We start from the raw sequence: 17,088 nt of genomic DNA, 5'->3' as shown, positions 1-17,088 counted from the left end.
TCAGGGCCCCTCTCCCAGGGCTACACGGCAGGGGAGAGACCCCAACAATTCACTCCATAATGTACTAAGTTGTCTTCCTGCTTTCCCCTGCTTTATATGAGGTACAGCAAGCAGCAATCTCACCCTTCTCCAACGAGCACGAATTAAATCAAAGCTTGGGGAAAATGCCTTCATTCCATGGTGAATTCAGAGGTGGATGCTGACAGATAGCACATCATACTGTTCAGGAGGTTATTTCTCTTCCTCTTCCCTGCACAATGACTTCTGTTTTCAAAGGGCCATCATTTTATGGCTTTGTCTATGGTTTCGTAATACTGAGTCTCAAAGCTGCTACAGGAGAACATGGCTACGTTTCAAAAACTCTTCTTTGGAGCAGCTGGGGATTATTGGCTTTAAACATCTCAGTAATCCAATACAGTGCTATAAAACATAATTTAAAAATGCAAAGGATTAAGATTTGCTTTCACAGGGTTCTACAGAACTCAGAATAGGATTCTACAAAACTTGCTTAGCATTTTTGAAACAACTTCTATTGACAAGATGAAAATCACCAGTTCTGTAAAGATTTCACTTCTGTATTTAGTCCATACAAATCTTGCCATGACCTAGAATTCCTCTGTGGTAGGACACCTCTAGAATCTTCGTTGTTTGCATACCAAATATAAAGTTATATATAAGTTATATATATACTTATCTCTGCAGAACTGCAGCCTCAGATTCTAATTCTTTACACTGCATTGTAAAGTGCTCCCATGCAAGACACAGAACATGGACTGGGGGAGTGTGAGGTTCTCATTATTCAGTGCAATAACTAAGAGAATTTTTTCCCCCAAGTATCTTTAAATATGAAGAATTTCCTTTTCTGGACTAAATACTTTTGTCTCATAAGACTAATTATGTTTTGTGAATGGCACAGAAAACTTTGTAGCAATTTGCATTCAGATGAGGGTTGTTTGCTCTTCTCTCCAGTGAGACCTGGAATGTGCTTCAGCAAGAAGAGGGACTCAGTGCTGCAGAGGGGCTCACAGGGAGTTACTGGCTGCTGGTCTGGTTTGGAATCCCACACTGGGAAAAATGAGATTTACCAGTTACATGCACAGCAGGAAAATCTGTTCCTGTATCAGAGATAAGAGCTCTTGTCATCTGAACAAAACGTTTTATATGAGACCGATGCATATTGGCCTTTAATGACTGAATGGTTTGGGGTGGGACCTTAAAGCCCACCCAGTGCCACCCCTGCCATGCCCAGGGACACCTTCCACTGTCCCAGGCTGCTCCAAGCCCCAATGTCCAGCCTGGCCTTGGACACTGCCAGGGATCCAGGGGCAGCCCCAGCTGCTCTGGGCACCCTGTGCCAGGGCCTGCCCACCCTCCCAGGGAACAATTCCTGCCCAATATCCCATCTAAACTTCCCCTCTTTCAGTTTCTCTTCCATGAACTGAGATGTCTCTTCCCAGATCCCAGCCACCACCAGCACACTCAGGTCATCCCTGTATTTAGTGTTTTTTCTGGGTTTTGCCCAGGAAATGCCTATTTCTGTCATTGGGGAAAGATCTATTTTTGACATATGAACTCTTCCACATCCCTCACCTCATGTGTTTTATTAAAAACTCCCAAAGCAGTTAAATTTGTGATATGCCCTGAAGATTAACCAATATGGGCTCAGTGGGACTCAACTGATTATTTGATCTGGAGATCTGTTCCCTACCTTCTTTCCAGGAGAACTGCTCGTTTTCCGTCGTCTGATTGCAGTGTCCAGGGAAGGGACGCACTCCGTGCTGAGCACTGAAGTTCAATTGTGGAGTGGGAGCTCTGGGGCTGCTCAGAACAGCCCCATCCCGAAAGCCGGAATCCATCCAGGTTCTGGGGAGCTTTGCAGTGCCTGATCCCATGGGGGAAGGTCCCTGCCCAGCTGGGGACATCACCTGGGCACAGCGGGTCCCTCCCTGCCACCCAGGGCTCCTCCAGCTGTGCCCCATGCTCCATCCCTCTGCCCAAAACTTGGGCACTCTCAACTCCAGAACTAATATGATCCAATATTTATTCTGTCATTAAAAAGCTATTCATTTCCTTGTCTGGTGATGAAATTATGGTAAAATAAATCGTTCATCTTTTCAGCTAATTCTAATTACAGCTAAAATCTCATTTAGACTAGGAGTTTGCTATATTTACTTGATACTTTTGCAAAACATTTCAGAGCATAATCATCCATTATTATATTGCAACACTGTGATCTTGGCTGCCTTCTGCCAAGTGTATTCCTGAGAACAATTGCTATTTTAATGCATCATCCAGAAGTTATGGCCTAGACAAATCAGAAAAAATTGTTTAGTCTATTATAATTTGGCATATGGTCATTTAATAGCACACAGGAAATCATCATGAACGCTGGGGATTATTGTTGCTATAAAAATAATGAAAGGAATTTAAAGTTGGCTAGACTTCACTTCCGCCACGGCTCTTGTCATTGAAATCATCTCTGCTGCCTCTTTGTTTTTTGCTATTAATATCTTGGAGCAGTCATTCAGATCTGTGTGAAGCTGTATGGAGCACACTGACTCTGCAGAGTAGCTGGTTGCAGTATGGTTTCCACGTGGACAGGGATATATTATTTTTCAGGTTTTAAGATGTGTCCTTAATTGAATTCTTAAATGAACAGCATATTTCCATTAGGAATATCGATGGATGTTATTTTCTAACAGCTGAAGAACAGACTTTTCTTATGTTAAAATTGAAGCTGGTGAGGTTTGCATTAACAACTACAAGTACACAGCACAGCCATGCTGTCTGTGCAGCTAGAAATGCCCAGCAGGCTTGTTCTCACAGTTTTTTAGGGACATATTATATTTCCATGCAGACATTTTGGTATACACCTCCCCATGCAGGTTGTTTTTCAGAGTGTGGACTAGACTTTTTAAATATTTCTCAGTCCTGCATACCTCAACTGATCAACTTAAATTCAGGGATTTCACTGTGTTCATGTGCCTCGCCGATGAGATCAGACCTTGTGTGGTGGCTGATTAACTCTTGTTCACCCTTTATCCCTGATAAAGCTGTTATTCAATGCCAAAGTTGCCAACAGTTGTTTGTATATAGTTAAAATATATTAATGGAATTCTTCTTTTTGAGTACAAGTCCATCTTGGTTCAGCCAGAGCAGTGTGAAACTTCCTCCACGGGGCAGCTGAGAGCTCTGCTCTCTTTGCAGAGCAGGGAAAGGTTCTGCTTCCCCCAGAGGGTGCTGGGCACTGCCCAGGCTCCCCAGGGAATGGGCACGGCCCGAGGCTGCCAGAGCTCCAGGAGCGTTTGGGCAGCGCTGCCAGGGATGCCCAGGGTGGGACTGGTGGGGTGTCTGGGCAGGGACAGGGGCTGGACTGGATGATCCTTGTGGGTCCCTTCCTACTCAGGATATTCTATGTTTCTATGAAACTTGGAATCCACTATGCTCAAGGAAGTGGGAAACAGCTTTTTTGACAGAGTTGTTAGGAAAGTTGGGGATTTCAAAATGATACATTGCGCAATTCCGAACAGTAATGGAAAAGAATCAGGGTGTTTGTTGTGGATTAACCCCAGCCAGCAGCTGAGCACCACACAGGCACTGCTAACTCCCTGCTCCTCCCCAGGGATGGGGGAGAGATTTGGAAATGTGAGAAAACTCATGGGTTGAGATAAAGACACTTTAATAGGACAGAAGAGGAAGAAAACAGTGATAACAATAATGAGGAAAGAAATAGAATACACAAAACAAGTGATGCACGTTGCAGTTGCTCTCCACTCACAGACTTCTCCCTAGCCAGCTCCTGAGAGAGACCTCTGGCCAGCTCCCCCCAGTTTATGTGCTGAGCATGGTGTGGAAAGGTCTGGAATAGCCCTCTGGCCAGTATGGGTCAGCTATCCCAGCTGTGTCCACTCCCAGCCCTTTGTGCCTCCCCATGAACATGAGAAGCTGAAAAGTCCTGACTCAGTGTAAGCACTGCTCAGCACCAACTCAAACTTCAGTGTGTTATCAGCATGCTTCTCTTCCTAAATCCAAAACACACCCCTGGAGCAGCTACCAGGAGGGAAAGTAACTCTATTCTGGCCAAAAGCAGCACAGTGTTGCAGTTTGGTCAACTGCCCACTGAGATTGGGTTTGCTGTAGTTGAGGATTACAATCTGTGGGCAGAAATACAAAAATACCTCAAAGATTGTGATTTTTTTAAAAAGACTGGAAACATTCACAGCAAATCAGTCTCACAAATCTGTGCAGTGCCTGAATCCAGGTGCTGCACGCTGAATTTTCAGATGCTCACTTGAGCAGCAGCCCAGCAGCTGCAACAATTGCCATCCTCACATCTGCATTACAAATTCTCAGGATTATGAGATATTTTTCCCCAAGAGAAAAAGGAATTGCTTTATAAAATATTTCACTGTTTTTCCATGTTTTCTGCTTGAAGTAGAAGGAAACTGCAGGCTTTCAGTAGCCAAGTTAATGTTGAAATGTTTGAAATGTTTTAAGTAGATTGTTTGGAAAATAAAGGAAGGAAAAAAGAGACTTTTTTTTTTTTGTTAGTGCTACTGCTTCATTTTTTAATGAAGTTTATTTTAGCTTTAACTTAAGAGCATCTTGTGCACCTTGTCTTTTAGATTACAAGTTGTTCGTAAAACGCCAAACTGTAGCTGGTTTGAATTTAAGTAATTTCACAGCCTTCAGTGGAAGCCTGTTGATTTATGCTATTTTAGGTTTTCTGAGGATAGGAGTCAGGGGTTTTACTGCTGGAATGAGCACGATGTGAGCGAGCAGAGCATGAACTCCAGGAAGGGAGAAGGGCATGAGGAGGCCAGGGACACTTTATTGCAGCCCCAGCTTTACTTGCAGCCTGTCTTACCTGTGGGTCACTTCCTAAGGAGCCTGCTTGGAACTGCTGCTGGCACGGAGCCCTTTCCCTTTATAACCCAAACCAGAAGCAATTACTACAAATGGCTTTAGGGATTTGTTTTTAACCCAAGTGGGACCTGCCCTGGGAGCCCAAACCCCCCTGCCCTGGGCTGAGCCCCAGCGTGGGCAGCAGGGGAGGGGGATTCTGCCCCTCTGCCCCTCAGCTGAGACCCCACCTGCAGAGCTGCCCCAGCCCTGGGGCCAGCACAGGAAGGACCTGGAGCTGCTGCACAGAGCCCAGAGGAGGCAGCAGCATGAGCAGAGGGATGGAGCAGCTCTGCTGGGAGGAAAGGCTGCCAGAGCTGGCATTGTTCAGCCTGCAGAGGAGAAGCTTTGGCGTGACCTCAGTGTGGCCTTGCAGGGCCTGAAGGAGCTGCAGGAAAGCTGGAGAGAGACAATTGCCAAGGGCTGCAGGGACAGGACACAGGGAATGGCTGCCCAGTGCCAGAGGGCAGGGCTGGATGGGAGATTGGGCAGGAATTGTTCCCTGGGAGGGTGGGCAGGCCCTGGCACAGGGTGCCCAGAGCAGCTGGGGCTGCCCCTGGATCCCTGGCAGTGTCCAAGGCCAGGCTGGCCATTGGGGCTTGGAGCAGCCTGGGACAGTGGAAGGTGTCCCTGGGCATGGCAGGGGTGGCACTGGGTGGGCTTTAAAGTCCATTCCAGCCCAAACCATGCTGAGATTCTGGGATTCTCTGAAGTGGTGGATGAGAGATAATACATTTTTTTAGCTTGGAAATGCAGAACCTTATTGCTTTGTCTCTGTACATGCACATGTAGAGGATAAAACAAAAGCTACCAAACAATTTTTGCTTTTAATCCTTATTAGTAAGTTAAGCATGGATCTGTGATTAACATTCTGTTTCCAGCACTTCACGCTTGAATAGCTGATAATAAGCAGTGTCTGTATCAGCTTGGCTCTGTCATTCTGGTTAAGCAGCTTTATAAAGTGTTTACTGGTTTACATAACAGCATTGAGGAGTTGGGGAAGAATGCCGGTATTTGTTTATTTATTTTGGTGGCTGACATCATTATGTGATGCTAATGATGAATGGCTATCAGTGAGTTTAATTTTCAAATGCACCCCAAATCTATTAACATAAGCAGTTTTTTTACAGATTTTTTTTTTTCCCCCAGCGGGTTTAGAAAGGCACAGCTGTCCAGGAATATCTTCCTGTTCCATGTTTGGAGTATGTAGGCTCTGTAAACATTCCAGGAGCCCAATCCCCTCTAACTGCTGCACATGAGTGATCCCTATAGCACAGATCCCATAGCTTTTCTTTTTTTCTATGCAAAGCCGAGTGGAAAAAGAAGTGTCCAAATTAGTTGAAATTTCAGTTTTCAGCTCCTTTAAGTCTTACATTGTTTTTGCCCCTCAACAAGATGGAGACACGAAATAGAAACCACAGACCTAATGCTCCACACACACACATTGTGCCAAAATAAAAACATTTTTCTCAGAAAAATCATAGGGATTGTTCTCCTTTTCATGTCTTCCATGCTGGTGTGAGTAATCTGTGATGTGCCATCATGTAACAATAGGAAGAAGTAAATGGATACAACAAATCTATTTAATAAATATGCTTGGGAAAGCCAGCCTATATTTGCATCTATGTGTGAGAATGTCATTTAACTCATGATGCTGGAGCTAGTTTGGTGCTGTAATTGAGGTAATTTCAGTTTTCAATGAAAGAAAATTGAAAACTGATCTTTTCTGAGGAAATAAACCCAAATATTTCATTCCTTATTCATGATCCCCTGTCAGCCAATGTATTTTTATGTAACTGTAAAAAGGATGTGGAAGGAGGACATGACTGCCCAGGATGTGAGAAAGACAACCCCAAATGAGTGAGTTTGGGATGTTTGAGATGTTTGTCTGTGGCTGGAGTTACAGAATGTGCTGTAGGTTCAAGCTTTTGCCTATATTTACATTTTCTCTGATGCAAATAAGACCTCCTCGTTTCTCATTAAAAAATCGTTCTCTTTTGCAGCTGATGGTAGCACGTATTTATACATTTGCCTGTATAAGCATAACATCAAGATTTTTATCAGTAATTTACAGAAGATTAAAGTGAACCACACCAAAAACTAAAATAAACATCGTAGGGACCTTGTAAAATTTGTTGCTGCGTAGAGTTTCAAGGAGAACATGTTGGGAACCCCAGGGATAAGTGAAAGTGGCCTTTGTGAAGGATTGCCTAGCTCAGGTTTCACTGTATTAAGCAATTTCCCCCTCAAATATTAATTCTGACCTAGTGTTTTAAGAAGTATTAGGAAGTAGGAAATCAATCCTGGTAAGTTAATGCCCAGGGGGAGTAGAAATGAATAGTTAAATCAATTGTATTATCAGAAATATCTGAATGCATTTTTATTGGTTTGTGGCATTTATTGTGCCCAGCCCAGAGCAGCACACTTGGCAATCAGTGCTGATGCTGCTGTGATCCTCAGGGGTGCTTCCAGGGTCTAAACCCAAACTGGAGCTCCGTGGAGCTCTGTCAGCCCCTGCTCCTGCCCAGGAGAAACAGAGGTGGTTATGTTCAGCATGAGGATCTGTTGATCATGAAAGGGCTGGTGCAGAAATATTGCGCTCCTGATAAGTCTCGGTATCTCCCTTATATCTGGACCTCTGGCTTAGCAGCTTATATCTGAGACTTGTATCTAAGCTCCAAAGAGGGATTAGGTATAAATTAGGTATTTCTACAGTTACCTTGCATCTTGGGCTAAATCTATTTGAAAGGATCATGAGAGAATGTGATTCCTGTCCTTAACTTCCAGCCACCAAGTGTCCAAACCAGACAGCCAGGAGATTCTGCAAGGTGGCAGCTCCACGTAGCAAAACACCAAATCTGCTCATTACTCAGTATTTCATCAGTACTGATATATTTATTTTAATCTTCTTATCTTGACATTTACCATGGAAGTCCTAGTTTTGTTTGGCTAAATAAGAAACCCTACGGAATCCTCCAAGAATTGACAACATTTTCCATTTTCCTTTCTTTCAGGAATTGAGTTGGGAAGCTGCAGAGCATTAAGGTGATGTGTTTAATGTGTGGTGGCACCGTATGTGCACAACAGTTGGTCTGAAACTCCTCGGTAGCCCCAAACTTTCTGATTTCCAAGGTGGAAGGGGGAGATTCTCGGATACTCCTGTGCCTACACAATAACCAAAAATGAAGAAGGACCATTGTTTACACGCTGCTCTGCTCTGCCTGGGAGTGCTGTGCTACAGCCACGGCCTGAGCACAGAGAAGCTCAACCACTCCCGGCCCTCACTCCACGGGCACCATGAAAAGGGCAAGGAAGGACAAGTCCTGCATCGCTCCAAAAGAGGCTGGGTGTGGAATCAGTTCTTTGTTATAGAAGAGTACACGGGACCAGATCCTGTGCTAGTAGGAAGGGTAAGGAAGAATTTCTTTTTCAGCCATTGATTAATATTCTTAGTTTTCATTATTTTTGAGGGGGTTTGTGTTTTGTTTTGGGTTTTGGGTTTTTTTGCTGTTGCCTTTGTGCTGCATAAGCTGCTGCTTCATTTTCTTGTAGCTCAGTTTAGGTGCTAAGCAAAATACTACCTAAGTCAATACAAATATTTCCATTGACATCAGCAGTCCTTGAAAGAAGGTGTGCAGGCTGTTACCCAGCAAAAGAGTAAAAAACCACACCAACAACTTGAGCAAAAATATGTCTCAAGAATATCATTCTCATGTCCTTAAAAACAGCAATTAAAAACGTAATGTCTAACCCAGAAGCTCAATAAAATAGATATCTCTTTACCCTTTCATTTTCAAATTATCAGTAAAATTAAATATATCAAGGGCTATGTAGAGAGGGAGGTAAATATTTGTGTGCATGTGTATATGTACAGACATCCTGGACTGATTTTTCTATTCTGCTACTCTCTAACAGTAGCAAAATATAACCAGTAGATAAATAAACCTTTGTATATTTGTATATTTTTCTAAATGGGCAGCAGAACTGTGTTGACTTAACCCCAGCACAAAACAAGTGGAGAAACAGGATCAATGTCAGCAAATACCATGCTGGGTATTCTGGTTTAAAATGGTGCAATTTGTAGCTGTCAATATAAAATCAATAAATCTGTAATTTGGTTCAGTGTTTCCCTCATTCATCAAACTGAAGCGTGCACTGGTTGTGGAATTAAGAATGTTTAGCAAGCATTTGTTGCTTCTTTTATATTAGAGAGGGTGCAATTAAAAGCCAGTTGGCAATCATGGAATCCCAGAATCCCAGGATCACTGAGGCTGGAAAAGCCCTCCAAGGCCATCGAGTCCAAGCTGTGCCCCATCCCCACCTTGTCCCCAGCCCAGAGCTCTGAGTGCCACCTCCAGCCCTTCCTTGGACACTTCCAGGGATGGCCACTCCAAACCTCCCTGGGCAGCCCCTGCCAAGGCCTGAGCACCCTTTCCATGGGGAAATTCCTGCTGCTGTCCACCCTGAGCCTCCCCTGGCCCAGCCTGAGGCCATTCCCTCTCCTCCTGTCCCTGTTCCCTGCCAGCAGAGCCCGACCCCCCCGGCTGCCCCCTCCTGTCAGGGACTTGTGCAGAGCCACAAGGTCCCCCCTGAGCCTCCTTTGCTCCAGCCTGAACCCCTTTCCCAGCTCCCTCAGCCTCTCCTGGGGCTCCAGCCCCTTCCCAGCTCCGTTCCCTGCCCTGGACATGCTCCAGCCCCTCAGCGTCTCTTGTCGTGGATTGAGGGGCCCAGAACTGGACACAGCCCTTGAGGTGTGGCCTCACCAGTGCCCCCAGTACAGGGCATGGGCACTGGACTGGCCCTGCTGGCCACATTGTACTTGCTACAAGCCAGGGTCCCTCTGGCCTTCTTGCACGCCTGGGCACAGCAGGGCTCACTCATTTATCACTTAATTCATCCCATGTATCACTTAACAGGTTTTACATGCAACCCAGTAGAACGTGATTCATTGAAGTGTACAAAATCTTTGTAAAAATTACCCCTCCTACCAACTTCATGTGAATAAAGAAACTGCTGTAAATGTCTTCTGGTGTATTCTTTTCCTTTAATCTGAAATTTTGGGTTTAGCAGCACCCTACGTGTGGCAGGAGGAAGGTCTGGGCTGGCACTGCCCTGGATGCAGGGTACATGTTTTCACAGCATGTCTCTGCATGTGGATTATTGCCTGGTGGAAGCCACAGTTGTTGAAAACTGTGAAATTATAGCAATTTCCTGCACTTTTTTGTTTCATAAGCACATCCAGGAAATGTGTGCCCCCACGTTAAGGTGTGTCTGTTTCTCCTTTTGTAGCTTCATTCAGATATTGATTCTGGAGATGGAAACATTAAATACATTCTCTCAGGTGAAGGAGCAGGAATCATTTTTGTTATTGATGACAAATCAGGGAACATCCATGCAACCAAGACACTGGATCGGGAGGAGAGAGCTCAGTACACGCTCACAGCTCAGGCTGTGGACAGGAACACAAACAGACCTTTGGAACCCCCTTCTGAATTCATTGTCAAAGTTCAAGACATAAATGACAACCCGCCCGAGTTTCTCCATGAGAATTACCATGCCAATGTGCCCGAGAGATCAAATGTAGGTGAGTACTCCGAAAGGCACTGCCCTTGTGGGGCAGTTGCACTGTCAGGACGTCTTGGCTTTATTTCATTCTTATTGTCAAGGATTTGGGGAACTAAAATTTACTTTATGCTCAGCCAGCGATTCACTTGATGTATTTAATTTGCTGACCAAATCAAACCCTGCACAGCTCCTAACTGGGAGACATTCCTAGCATAGAACTATTTCCTCCTAGGGAGGAGTGTGAGAGTCCCCTGGAATTTATGGAGTGTGAATCCTCTGGGGTAAACACGAAGATCATTCCTGTGGCAGAGCTGTGTAATAAAGCTGGGAAGTTACTGCCTCACCATCTATTCCATTTTCATCTCCTGTTTGAGCTTGTGTCTGTCTCAGGGATTTCTACAGGAATGATTTGTCTGAAACTTACTGAGAAAAATGAAACAGAAAACTATTGTTTGGCTGTCTAACGACAAAAGCAATATGAGGCTTAAACTACTGAGGGGAAAAACCATAATGGTACAGAGTGACTGCTGACTTTTATATCTTCACTGGGTAGAACATTAATCCACATCACAGCTGGTGACAGATCTTTTTGGATCGGATGAGTATATTTTGTCATATAGAAATTGTCAAGTAATTTTTATTTTCATCTTCCAAACGTGGAAATAAAAAAGTTCAGGAATAGCTATGCTGTGTGACTGAAAGCATCTCTGCACAGTCCTTCCAGATGTGTTTGCCTCTGACTCTTCCTCCTGTGTTTGCTCTCCATTTTTAGGTACATCAGTTATTCAGGTAACAGCTTCAGATGCTGATGACCCTACCTATGGGAACAGTGCCAAATTGGTTTACAGTATCCTTGAAGGTCAGCCCTACTTCTCGGTGGAGGCTCAAACAGGTATTATTAAACAGTTTATTTGCATGGGACCTCATAACCAGAGTGCATTAGAGTGAATTAAGTGTACTGACTGGGTGGAGCTACTGATGTGTCTGAGCAGGGCTTCCTGCTCTGCTGCAGCTTGGTCTCCTGGCATTTGCTGGAGCTTCTCCACTAGAAAGTTGATGCTATTTCTGTGTGCTCTGATGTGCTGTGATGATTGAAAGGCTGTTTCTGTGCTCAGCTGTAATTGTGTGGAATATTGGGGCTGCATTCCTTACAGCAATGCCCAGGGAAAGCAGAACCTCCAGCATCACTGCAAACATTGCTGTGTTTAATGCTCTCAAAGTACACCAGCCAGGTTGTTATTAAACCTGTGTGTGCCATACGTCCTTTGTGTCCACAGGAATTATCCGAACTGCCCTTCCCAACATGGACAGAGAAGCCAAGGAGGAGTACCACGTGGTGATACAGGCAAAGGACATGGGAGGACACATGGGAGGCCTCTCAGGGACAACCAAAGTGACAATTACACTTACAGATGTCAATGACAACCCACCAAAGTTCCCACAGAGTGAGTTACAACAAAATCCTTCTCGCATTTCCTACTAGGACTCAGGTTTGTGAAGTATCAGGCATACCCAAGGCTTGAAGAAGCAGTAACTGATGGATTATTGCAGTACACATGAATAAATAAGTATTAGTTACTCATCTTTTAATGGTAACATGTGGGTATTTAGTGTCTGGACTATTTACTTTGTGTTGCAAAGTGAGACATTTTTAGGGTCAGGATTAAATTGCAAAGATTCCTGACCCTACACTTCATTTTTGAAGCTCCTGGGCCATGCTGTATAACTTATGTGAGCACACAGACATACACATGTATTCCTCAAGACTTACATTTACCATGGCAAAACAAATTAAATTTACCACAATTCCATTTTTTAATTGTTAAAGTGTATTATTGGAGGTCAAATACAGCAATATTTTATACCTGAGCAATTTATTTTTCATGTATAAAATTAATCAGGGCTGACATTACCAGACTCAGCCTTCACAGCTGGGTGGAAGTAAATTAATGGGCCCACACATCTGTTCTGCTGCTCATCTCTGCGTGGGTTTGGGGTTTTTTGAGTGCAGTGCAGACACCATCCCAGCCCACCGTGTTTCTCCTCTGAGCAGCAGTTCTGACCCTGACACGCCCTGGCCATGGCCATCCCTCTGACAGCTCTGCTTCCAATGCTGCAGCTTCCTGGCCCCTCGTGAAAGAGCTGAAGTGACAGTCAGTCCCTAAATGTAAAAATCTGTGTCAGCATTATCTACCCTTCAAAAAGGAAAGGATTAAATCCTAAAAAATCAGGTTTTGCATTCCATAAAACCTGCCTTTTTGCTCCAGATCATAACCTGGGACCCCAGGATACAATATTTTGTTAACTCCATCAAATGATGGATTTTTCTCTACAAATTCAAGCCCCTTGGCTGAATGTTTTGCAAGAACATTTTAAATGCCCAAAAGCAGTTACTCTACTTAATCATTCACCCCCAGACTAAACCTGAACTGGGAATGCTTTGTAACTCAGAGCCAGGGTTTTACCTGTCTGTATAAACAGCCAAATGATTGATATTTTTATTCTCATTCTTTCTTTTTCTTTCTTTTTTTTTTAATGTTCATTGCTCAAGCTGTTAATGAGTTATGTGCTTAAGTTTTGGGTTCTTTGTGACTGGAGCTAATGACCTATTTCAATGACATGTGGCAATTGTTTTCATGGGTAATGAGCCAAGTCCCTGCCTGGTGTAAGTGTCCTGATGTTCCTAGGGTGCTCATGGAGCAAAAAAGAGCAATTACAAGGGGGAATAAATTAGATTATTTTATTTTATCAGGCCTTTTTTTTTTCTCCTCAATTTATTACTACTGATGATGTGCCAGAAAATGCTGACATACATTTATATATTTGGGATCAGGTTATGAAATCAATAGTGCCTAAAGGATGACTTTTGGAGAGGGATTTATCCAGGAACAGTTTTGATCTCCTCTGGTATCCCTGAATACTCAGGGAAACACCTGTGGGATGTTTGGGGATGGTTTTCCTACTGGAGTTTGCCATGGGAAAGCCATTTTTTGTTTGGCATGAAATCACATACAAATTGATACATACTCTCTGTGGTGTGAAATTTTAATGATCATCGTTACCCTACATCCACACTCCAAATTCAAGCCACAGAAAGCAGCAGATTTTTACTTTAGCCAGCACAGCAGACAGGATTTATCCAATTCACTGTACATAATTTATGGCTCCTGAATGAATGGGCAGAAATGAGAAACAGAGCTGAAGGTCTTGCCATGAGTCATGTGAGAGAGAGTTTTCCTTCCATTTTTGTAATAACACCTCTGCTATCAATGGTAACCTTGGTGCCACAACAATTGCTGCATTCTGAGTGATTGGTTGTCCTTTTAAGCCTCTCCCTGAGCAGGGTGACAGGGAGGAGGTCATGTTTTATAGATTATTCATGTGGGTTAAGATTTCACAGCTGACTTCCTCCTCTGAGCTCTTTATAAGGGAACAGAACATTCCTTCAGGGGGGTTGAAAATGCAAAAAAATCACTGTCTATTTGGAACTCCCAAGTTCAATGAGTAAATGCACACACAGCTGGAGAGCAGCCTGCTCACTCAGGGCAAATGCCTGTTTCCCTCCCCAGGTGTGTACCAGATGTCGGTGTCGGAGGCGGCTGTCCCGGGAGAGGAAGTGGGGAGAGTGAAGGCCAAAGATCCTGACATTGGGGAAAATGGCTTGGTAGCTTACAGCATCATCGACGGAGATGGCATGGACATGTTTGAAATCACAACGGATTATGAGACTCAGGAAGGGGTTGTGAAGCTTAAGAAGGTGAGTGATGCCTACTGCTATGTAGCGTTCTTTGTTGCTGACAGAATATTTGGTAATAATGGATTACCACCTAAGCTAAAATATTAGTAAATGCAAATTTCACTTAATTCGTTTCTCGAGGTGTGATTAACTCTTAATATTCCATTTCCCCATTAGCTGAATTGGAATGGAAGAAAATAACCAAGAAGAGTTACATAAATACTGTACAGTGGATTAATTGCACAAACTAAATGAATTCATAATAAAAAGTCACGGTAAAATACCATGCCATCGGCTTCATTGTTAATGAAGTTTTGCCTAGTGCTGATAAGTAGCAGACATTCACTGTTGCTTTATGTTCAGTCTGAAAAGCCTCATGCCCTATAGTTTGAATTCTTCAGCTGTGCATTGTCCACAATAGTGTTCTGAAGGAGTCACAGGCTATGGGAAAAGCAGCAGAGGGGATTTCACACACAACCCATCAGTGGGACCCTTGAAAGCATTATCAAATTAATTTTAAATTGCAAATTACAAAACATAAATCTTATTATTATGTAAGCATTATCATTTTGCCCTTTGTATCTTTAGAGCTATTTATCTCTCTTGGAGATAATCAGAACTCAAAGGACAAGGCCTGGGCAACTTAACTTCTGGGCAGGCCTGCCCTGCCCTTTGGGGCAGTCCCTCAGGATGGGACCCAGAGGTCTCCTCTGCTCAAAACTGCCCTGGTTCAATTTCTGTCTCTGTTCTAGAGGTGGGAGTGGATTTTTTTGTGTGTTTTGAAATGTGGGTGAGCTGTCACTCCACTCAGTTTATGGTGTTAACATACTTTGTGAATTGTGGTTGTCACCTGCATGATCATTTTGAGGTGCAACCCTGCAGCCATTTCATGCCAGTGAAGGTGCAGAGGTGCTGTGGCTTTGATCAGGCCCCCAAAAGGACTTCCCCCATGGGGCATTATTCCATCTCTCCTTTGGAAAGTGTTATGAGTTCTGGGGTTGGAGAGAACTGCAGGAATGAAAGCACTGCAAACCATCTTCGTGTTTTCCCCACTCCCTAAATAATTTAAATTCTCTGTGTGCTAGCTCATGGTGCACCCAGGAGTACTTCAAACCACATCCACATGGAATGCCTGCCAGCCTGGAACAGATGAAGCCAGGTCTCTTGTGGGAGCCCCTTTCCTACCCCTTGCACTTTTGTGCTGTCTGGAAGGCTGCATGGAGACAAGGTTAATTTTCCCAGTGCAGATGATTTCCTCAGTGATAGAGCAAGCAAACAGCAAGACCAGGACTCTGTGGGGATATTTTGAGTGCCTTCCTATGCTGCTCCATACATAGAATGTAGCTCCTTCCATTTGAGTCTTTATGTTTTTAAATACACACATTCCAGTCCAAGCTTGTTGACAGATGCTCACATTTGTTTGGTGTCATTGAGCACTAGGGCACTGCCTGCTGCTCTTACAGCCTGGTTTTCCTGACTCTGGAATGCACTGTCTCCTTGTTTCTCACAGACCTTAGATTATGAAACCAAAAAGTCCTACAGCCTGAAGGTGGAGGCAGCCAATGTCCACATTGACCCCAAGTTCATCAGCAACGGGCCCTTCAAGGACACGGTGACAGTGAAAATAGCGGTGGAAGATGCTGATGAGCCACCGGTGTTTTTGAAGCCAAGTTACATTTTTGAAGTACAGGAAAATGCAGCATCTGGTACTGTGGTCGGAAAAGTACATGCCAAAGACCCTGATGCTGCCAACAGTGCTATAAGGTTTGCTGCATTTCCTGTTTCCTTCTGAGCATTAGCTTTTGGAATTGTTAGGCAAGTTCTGAAGACACTGTGACAGATCTACAGACACCCAGAATATTGAAACTTTAACCATCCAGCATTGTTTTTATGCCTTTGTTCCATAAGCTGCCAGTTTCTCAAAGCCTGTATCACACCATAGCTATGTCTAATTAAAATATACTTCAGGGCATCTTTGGTAGACTGCACTCTAAATTAAATTTTCCACAAATATCTTATGCTGTTATCACAGTGTAGATTTTTCTCAAAATATAGAACTCTAAACTGTAGATTAGAGATTGTGTTGGGTAATTGTTAAGGGGTAATTGTTAAAGACAAGCCCATACAGACACCTGCTTTCTGCAGTTGTGTTGGATTCTCTTGGAATCACAGAATCATGGAATGGTTTGGGCTTACTGGGAGGGACATTAAAGCCCATCCAGTGCCACCCCTGCCATGAGCAGGGACACCTTCCACTGTCCCAGGCTGCTCCAAGCCCCAATGTCCAGCCTGGCCTTGGGCACTGCCAGGGATCCAGGGGCAGCCCCAGCTGCTCTGGGCACCCTGTGCCAGGGCCTGCCCACCCTCCCAGGAAAAATTCTTATAATACCTTCTATTAATTTAGTTTTATTTGTTATGTTCTCAGTGTAACTTTAAATTATGAAGAGCTCTTTTGTGTGTATACTTAACATTTCAAAGAATTTCAACATGAAGTTATGAAAGCCAGAGCTGTATAAAGCTGTACAAATGTGCAGAGTGGATAATATTTGATAAATTTATATGATCAATTAATATTCTGAGTAAACCAAAGATTGGAAGACTTAAAAGATCACCATGATTAATGTGAAACAGAAGAGAAAAAATATCTCAGTAGATATTTTTATCATGTTTTATAAGAGAAGAAAATAAAGAGTATATTAGGGCTCTGATATAGAGACTTCAAAGAGCAGCAATTTTCACTTATTACAAACATTCTGATGTACTGTTTTTCTAAATGTAGAAACCAACCAGGTTATTCTCCTTTTAAAAGAGCACATATCATCCCTTTGACAATGATATTGAGGGCAGCAATAGGTGTACTACTTACAATTATTGAGAAATAATAA

General features: G+C 43.6%; 1 protein-coding gene across 2 annotated transcripts in view; it reads left to right on the top strand.

Moving 5' to 3' along the window:
• Window positions 1-17,088, top strand: part of CDH11 (cadherin 11) — an 82,406-nt gene that overhangs the window by 53,096 nt on the left and 12,222 nt on the right. For both annotated transcript variants that reach the window (XM_042027640.1, XM_042027641.1), the window contains 6 exons: window positions 7,917-8,312; window positions 10,192-10,486; window positions 11,240-11,359; window positions 11,745-11,912; window positions 14,037-14,224; window positions 15,714-15,967. In XM_042027640.1, the coding sequence (XP_041883574.1) occupies window positions 8,085-8,312; window positions 10,192-10,486; window positions 11,240-11,359; window positions 11,745-11,912; window positions 14,037-14,224; window positions 15,714-15,967 (1,253 nt within the window). In that variant the 5' untranslated portion in view covers window positions 7,917-8,084. The remainder of the gene's footprint in view (window positions 1-7,916; window positions 8,313-10,191; window positions 10,487-11,239; window positions 11,360-11,744; window positions 11,913-14,036; window positions 14,225-15,713; window positions 15,968-17,088) is intronic.

This window comes from Corvus kubaryi, unplaced genomic scaffold (assembly GCF_017639235.1).
Source record: "Corvus kubaryi isolate FWS band 111438036 unplaced genomic scaffold, C.kubaryi_AGA036_p1.0 37300, whole genome shotgun sequence".
NCBI classification, from domain to species: domain Eukaryota; kingdom Metazoa; phylum Chordata; class Aves; order Passeriformes; family Corvidae; genus Corvus; species Corvus kubaryi.
The sequence above is the reverse complement of the archived record's forward strand: the minus strand, read 5'-3'. Positions and strand labels throughout refer to the sequence as shown.